Consider the following 7500-nt stretch of genomic DNA (forward strand, 5'->3'; position numbering starts at 1 on the left):
TGTATATAGGTAACACCCGATTTCGAGTGCAATTTGGTATAAGCAAGCACGAGTAAATTTTTCAGACTACCATTAAGCCATTTCAGAAACCTGAGAGGACTGGGACGAGTTTGGTTGTTTTCCGTTTGTTTAAAAAACTAAGACATTCAAATGAAAGATCAACCAAGTTTGAGAGTCTTTACCAAGAATAGATGTATTTAGAGGAGGAAAATGGTGAAATAATATATCTTCAAATATCATCTAAAATAGAGAGTTTGTATGGAATGGGTAGACAGGCCACAAAATTATAAGGGTTTGTATGGGATTTTGCAACTTTTGCAAGTCTCCCATTTGGCCAATTTTCCGTAGAAAACTCTCAAACTTGGCTGGACAGCTTTTCATTTGGTAACATTTTAGTTGAAGAGTTTAGATTTTTTTTCTATCCAAGCAAGCATGAGAAACTCGTCCCAGTCCTCTCACGTTTCTGAAATGGCCTATTTTACTCGGCCTAATTTTGTTAGTCTGTTTAGTGTTTTTATCCGCCGGGCAAGAAGCGCAAAGTTATCAAAACTAGCAGTAATTTGGACCCACGACCGCGATGTGAGAGGCATGGGTCTATTCTCGATTGAACGTCACAAACTGCTTTGCAATGCAAAATTTCTTTCAAAACAGGAATGCAAAGCGGTTTGTGACGTCAAATCAAGAATAGACCCGTGCCTCTCGCATCACGGTCGTGGGTCCAAATTACTACTAGTTCTGCCAAGTTTACGTAGCTTGCACGACACAGAAAAAGCGAAATTCTGGGTAACAACGCTGACATACGTTTGTTTTGGATGGGAAGATTTATATTAGGAACAAAAAAGATTTGGGTTTAGGTGCACGTTAAGTCGTTAAGACCGTTAACAAAATGAGACTCGAAACCCTAATGAAAAAATTGTTGAACTTCAAGCCAACTAGGCGCCGACCAACGGTATCTAAGTTGATTGCGATGACAATTCTACCATCTCGAGTCTTCCAAAATTTCTTCGAGAGGGTACTGTTATCAAACAAAAGGTACTTACGGGGGGTCCTTGGGCTCCTGATCGTCCAAGTGATCCGGGGGGCCCTCTCGAACCCTGTTAATAAACGAGATTTAAAATTTGCTTGCACTCTTTATTACGCTTATTCCTCAAGACATGTACAGCACATTGCATCGAAGCACAATAGACTATAGTTTAAAGAGAGCGGCGTATGTTTGTTGCGTAGGATTATGCCAATAGTTACACTTTTAAGTTTCTCTCCCATAGTCCTTGGTTTATTCATACCAGTGCTGTCCGTTCCTCACCGCCTTAACGAGGCACTGGTGTTTAGGTTAAGACTGGATCTGCGCATGACAGAGCTCGTAGACTTGCAGACATACCATTCGTGTAAACATTAAAGGAACACTTATGTACACGCATTTAGATGCACTCCAAATTTTCACATCCAACTCGAAGCGTCCCTTCAAATCCAAGCATTTGCTACCTATTTCCGGGTAACGGTTAGCGTTATTCTTAGCTTAGGATACTTGATGAGCAGCATTTGTGGGAGACTTTGTGACGTCAATTGTTCGTCTTCCGAGGCACGAGTGATGTTAAAGTTACGGAGAAAAGCAAGGGGACACTTCGTGGCGCTTATTGAAATCCGCCTGCATCTAATTAGTTGTATTAATTGGGTATGTTTGAAAAAAAAAAAAAAATAGGCAATTCCTTCAAGTTCTAATCCATTTCCGTCCATAATTTTCATGCGAAGCGATACAAAACGAACATTGCTTTAAAGAAACTAATTTGGTTCTCGGTAAAGATAATAGAGCGACTTTCGTATGTCCTTGAAGAAGTGTTCCCAATTTAATGTCGTAAAAAAGGTTCCTGTTATTCACCGTGGTGAAGTACAATAATAACAAAGTATCCTCGTTTGTTTCACGATGTGGTCACTTGTGAGGTAGATCGCGACGTTTCGACTGCATACTGCTAGTCTTCATCATGCTAAGAGGTCGACTGGTTACGCGTTACCTTTTAAGCAGGATGCTCCGCTGTGATTGAAACAGCGAGGATCGAAATGCACCAATCACAGCTGCTGAAAACCAACCAATCGCCTGACTAAGACTAACAGTATGTAGTCGAAACGTCACGATCTACATCACAACTGACCACATCTTGAGACAAACGAGAATACTTTATTATTATTGTTCCCAGTTTGTTTCATAGACCAATATTTGGCAAGATTAAAACAAAGCTTCTCCTTATTTACGCCAAGGAAACTCCTAATATGGGCAGTAAACAGTTCGATTGCTCGATCACACATTACTGCATTTCAAATGACGTCAAAGCGAAACTTTCCGGAAAGTTCCATGGAGAGAGGACAAAAATTCGCGCACGTTTGTTTTTGTTCGATAAGCCAATTAAATGTTTTGCATTTTTGTTTGCGTTCTGTTTTTACGTTTCAGTATATTTCAAGGTCATATGAAGTCGCTCTATAGCGTTTTTCGGTCTACATTTATTCAAAAACGTTTTTTTTTCATTAAAGTGAGGCTATAATAGCGAAAACCTACCCATTTAAGCCAGTGCCCAGTGAATTCAAATGTATTTCGTACTCTTGGACTCACAAGTATGTTTTGATCTAGTACTGTGTCCAATTGCCGCGAATATGGATTTCCTGAGATTTGTAGCACTACGAAGTACCTTTAATATTCAATTCTCTCGTTACCTAGTCCTGCACAGCAGGCAGGCTTTTGTTTTTTGTCAACCGCTATGAACGTTACATTATAAGGGTTTCTTCCGGTTTTCACACCGGGGCGTGAGACGGCGTCACCACCACGTAATTATAGCTACTGCTTTTCTTCCTTAAATACATACTGCGAATCCGGGGGGGCCACTGTCTCCTTTGGTTCCCTCGATGCCTTCAGATCCCTGAAAGTTCACAAATCTCTTGTCAGTCAGAGACAATGATGGCGCCGGAAATGAAAATACTTGATGACGAGCTTTTAATGAGCTAATTAAAGATCTCCTGTTCGTGTCATCCAACACATGACGTTGATGCTGTAATGTGCATTCAGCATCCACTTTTCACAAAGACTTTTCACATGAAGGACATTTGGCAAACAAGGGAAGCTGTCTTAAGCGCACGGAAGGGCAGAAAAATTAGCCTCCCACGCAGCCGTTCTTAGGGCCTTCGTCATGCGTTCCTTCCCCACTAATGTCTGCTGAAACGAAAAACCACTTCCGTTCGTGGATTTCGAACCAGTCAGAGGCAGTTTTCCAGTTTTGGGTAAACTCGTGTTTTGTATGGCATTCTTTCGCATCATGTGATTGGCTATGCACGACAAAATTAGTCAATGCTGAATGGTTTCTTTAAATAGTGGGGAAACAGCAGTTGAACGGAAGTGGCTTTTCGCTGCAGCAAGTGTTAGTGGGGTAGGTACGCGTGACGAAGCACTAAGAACGGTTGCGTGGCCGGGAGGCAACAAAAAATGCATTCGGAAACAACTACCGACCTCAGGCGACACTTCTCAATACTATCTGATGCTTTGAACTTTTTAATCGGTCTAAAATACGAAATTAGAAGTTCAACTTGAAGTGCCTTGCCGTTTGTGTCTAGGTCCACCACGCTAAAAGCATTCCATTTGACAGCAAACACTGTTGCATGGTTTACAATCATCGATGCAGACATTTATATCAACACTTTGTGTTTCGCATCTTTAAAATGAACTTTTCCTTCTGAGTTTGTATATTTCGATTTTATTCACATTTGATTTGGCTTTACAGCCCTCAGTTAATAAGGCTGAAACAATAATTTTACAGCCCTCGAAATTAATCTGTTCGGTAGCACTTCACTGACATCACCTAAAAATCACTACCTTGAAGATCCTCAGGTCCCGAACACACAAGGATGTCCTTAAAAAACCATTTGATCAGTTGTATGTGCAGTAAACTTACCAAGCCTCCAGGAGCTCCCTTGCTACCAAAATCTCCAGAGTCGCCTTTCAATCCCTAAAACAGTTTTTATTTTCAGTAAATTAAAGTTTATCACCGCTTTAATATTCTCTGCTTACATTGACTTCAAGCAACTGCCACGAACCTTCTCTCCAGGAAATCCTTTGGCCCCGTCTTCTCCGCGTGGTCCATCCCCTCCCTACGAAAAGATAGAGATAAGAGCCTTCGTGATTATCAAGTTCAATCGGTCTGTTGAAATGCGCTTCTTCGATGATTTTTGTCGACGCTGGTAGATAAGTGAACTCTCATTTACGATAGAGCATTGTGCAATGAAATAACACATTAGAGCGAGTTTCAATCCAGTGTCGTAAAACCAAAAACCAAAGTAATTACTTTGGCCAATCAAAAGAAGGGAGACAACCATGCGTAAATGCTGATCTTGTAACCCCCTCATTTTCCTGATTTTGCGACTTTACTCGTTTATATAGGTGCTGTTACACTGAGCAATTGCTATTGCAACTTGTCTCGCAATTTTGTTGCGACACAAGTTGCACGAAATATTGCCTAGAGTAACATACTCTGCAACACACATTTCTCGCAATTTTTTTTGTTGCCGCAAACGTTGCGAAAAGTAGAAGTCAGTTCTACTTTACGCAACGCGTCTCGCAACGTTGCAAGGAATTTTTCCCACGTTGCGCAGTGTAACACCTTCCCTGCAACTTGTATCGCAACGGTTTGCGGCACCAGCCAATGAAAATGTTCCTTTAACGTCATGTGATCATCGAAACGAGACAAGTTGCAAGAAGTTGCCCAGTGTAACACGATTCAAGCAACATGTATCGCAACGCGCAACTTGTGTCGCAACAAAATTGCGAGACAAGTTGCAAGACAAATTGCCTAGTGTAACAGCGCCTTATCTCTGCTTCCGGACGGTGAATTTTTTTCATTTTTTGCATGTTATCTTAGATTAATGTAATACGTCTGTCTTTCAAATTTCAAAAAAATTCTGTAGGTGAAAAAAAAAAAAAAAAAAAATTACAGACACATTTCATAAAAACTGATTTTTCCGAAAAACTGGCCCACAGATTTTGTTGAATTTAAAATATTTTAGAGAGTATTTCTAACATTATCTGGTAATGCTGAATGGGGAAATCTCACCGTCCCGTTTCTTCAAAAAAGACAATATATGTTGATTTTAAGGCTCAAAGAAATGCCTAATATCATTGCCATGGTAACGTTATTTTGGAGAAAAATATAATGTGAGAAATCTACGATGATGATTACCCTAAGTGTATCTAAGGAAGAATATGTTTATTTGTTTGAAAAAAGGAGAAACTATTTTGAGCCTCTTGAAACCAATCACTGAGTGAAGTAGAGCGAGTTTCAATAGCGTGTCGTAAAACCAAAACCAAAGTAATTACTTTGGCTAATCAAAAAAGGACGGAGACAATCCAGTAAACCAATCAAAACTCGAAGTAAGTACACGTAGCCGACACAAAGCGCGGGAAAATGTGCACGCGCGAGCCACCATTGGTTTCGGTTTCACTTCTGATTGGTTGAAAAAGTGGCGCGAGAACTTTGAACCAATCACTGAGTGAAGCAATGCAAAACCAAAGCAATTCGCTAATTACTTTCGGCACTTAATTGCAAACCGCTCTAATGCAAAACCAAAGCAATTCGCTTATTACTTTCAACACTCAAAATCGCTCTATCTTTAAAATAGAATTTACTTACTGTTACTCCGGGTTGTCCAGTAATACCCGGTGCGCCTGGTGCCCCACGAGGTCCCTGAAAAAGGAAAAAAAAAAGTTCAAACAACAAAGAATCACTGCTCTTCTCTTTCAGAATCACCACATAAGATTCGGTAAAGGAAATCGCACGATCTGAAGTACCATTTGGAGTTAATAGTTATCTTACAATTGGGAAGACAATTCATTGGGACAGTCAAAAAAACGTTACGAAAATATGGTTAAAAAACGTCGTTCACGTAAATCGAGCGATAACAACCTATTGCGTGATAACTGGGGAGTGTTCAACAAAAAGCAAGCAGTCACACAACCAGTTTGGGACGCACTGAAAAGAAAGTACAACATTAGGGAGCTTGAGCACGCGCGTTTTTGAGAAGCGGACGGCAACCGTAAGTTAGCTGTTTTCCCTTTTAACTTGCTTTCACACAACCACATTTATATTGCTAAGTACCTCTTTTCCACTAGAGATGATTAGTCTAAAAATCTGGGAGACATCACTTTCCTGGCACACGAAATGTTCTCTTTCGGTAGCCGTCCGCGTCTCGAAAACGCGCGTGCTTAAGCTCGCTCATTGTTCGGGACGAGAAGGGAGGAGTGGCGTAGACTGATCTGCATGTCGCGAAACCAAGAATTTTAACATGTATAATTGTAGGCTTCCACTATTATCACCTTTTGAGCTTGTGAGCCTGTGTTAAATAAAGTGATTTAACTCAATTTAAATTGAGGTCGCTCTCACCAGATCGCCACGTTGACCGCGCCTTCCAGGCATTCCGGCACCACCATCTTGACCCTAGAAAAATATTCTATATTAGCGCAGTTTTCAATTAACTATCGAAAAAAATAACGCAATTGCGATCGGTAAGCCTTGCTATGCCCTCGAATATTACGCGCCACTTAATCCTGGTGATTGAGGTAGCAGCTCTCGGAAAGTATATTGCGACTGGCTCGATAGCCTAGCCAAAAACAAGACTAAACCATATTGAAACAATGACTGAGACGTAAGAAAATAGCAGCTGCTTACACTACCAAACAATCGCAGGTTACGAGAGACGCTACACTACTACTCTCTCCACCCATCAGAGGCAAGACTAAGAGCAATTGTATCTTGCATGCACTCGCAGAATTTACACATAATTCTCTACTTGCGCAAATCTCATAATAAACCTCTTTTACCCTCCCCCCCCCCCCCTTCCCCCCAACATTCTGCATAATCAGTGTTTGCAATTTCTCCTGGGACATGGAGATGTCCCAAGAGGTTAGGCTAGCACATATTCTTTCAGAACGCTGCATATCAACGACGTGATTTTGTGGTTTTAACGACAACGTGAGTATAAAAATGAAAACTTTTCATTCTTTGTTTTGACTCTGAAATCGCTCTACCACTTTATTTTTAGGATGATACGCCCGCATTACGCGACGTGAACGAGAGGTAATAATCACGAACGACTTACGATAAAGCAAAGTTTTCGTCGACGTCGTAGATCTTAAAGTCCTGATTAGTCTCTGCAATAGGCCCTTTGCATTAAACTGGCACATGGTATAAAATCTGCCCTGCTGGATGACAAGCCACGCACTGGGACATCAAAAACAAAGAAAAGCCATGCTTGGCTGGTATGCTGTTGCATACCTTTTGCCATCCAGTATGGCGGATTTTGTACCATGTGACAGTATCATGCTAAGAACCCATTACTTCGGAACTTCTATTGAAAAATGGTCTTTAAGGCAAGGAAAAAGGGGCCTTCGAAGATCTCACAAATAAGACGCCATCTTAATGTAAACGTGGAAAACAAACCTTTGGTCCAGGGAATCCAGGGGAGCCAGTG

At 41.0% G+C, this 7500-nt stretch overlaps 1 protein-coding gene across 2 annotated transcripts in view; it reads right to left on the reverse strand.

Annotated features, from left to right (window-relative positions):
- Positions 1-7500, reverse strand: part of LOC137967928 (collagen alpha-1(II) chain-like) — a 113958-nt gene that overhangs the window by 39398 nt on the left and 67060 nt on the right. For both annotated transcript variants that reach the window (XM_068814530.1, XM_068814529.1), the window contains exons 39-45: positions 7470-7500; positions 6414-6467; positions 5664-5717; positions 4075-4128; positions 3933-3986; positions 2853-2906; positions 1041-1094 (exon numbers count right to left, since the gene is read on the reverse strand). The exon at positions 7470-7500 is cut by the window's right edge and continues 23 nt beyond it. In XM_068814530.1, the coding sequence (XP_068670631.1) occupies positions 1041-1094; positions 2853-2906; positions 3933-3986; positions 4075-4128; positions 5664-5717; positions 6414-6467; positions 7470-7500 (355 nt within the window). The remainder of the gene's footprint in view (positions 1-1040; positions 1095-2852; positions 2907-3932; positions 3987-4074; positions 4129-5663; positions 5718-6413; positions 6468-7469) is intronic.

The sequence above is a fragment of the Montipora foliosa genome, chromosome 8 (assembly GCF_036669935.1).
Source record: "Montipora foliosa isolate CH-2021 chromosome 8, ASM3666993v2, whole genome shotgun sequence".
In the NCBI taxonomy this organism is placed as follows: domain Eukaryota; kingdom Metazoa; phylum Cnidaria; class Anthozoa; order Scleractinia; family Acroporidae; genus Montipora; species Montipora foliosa.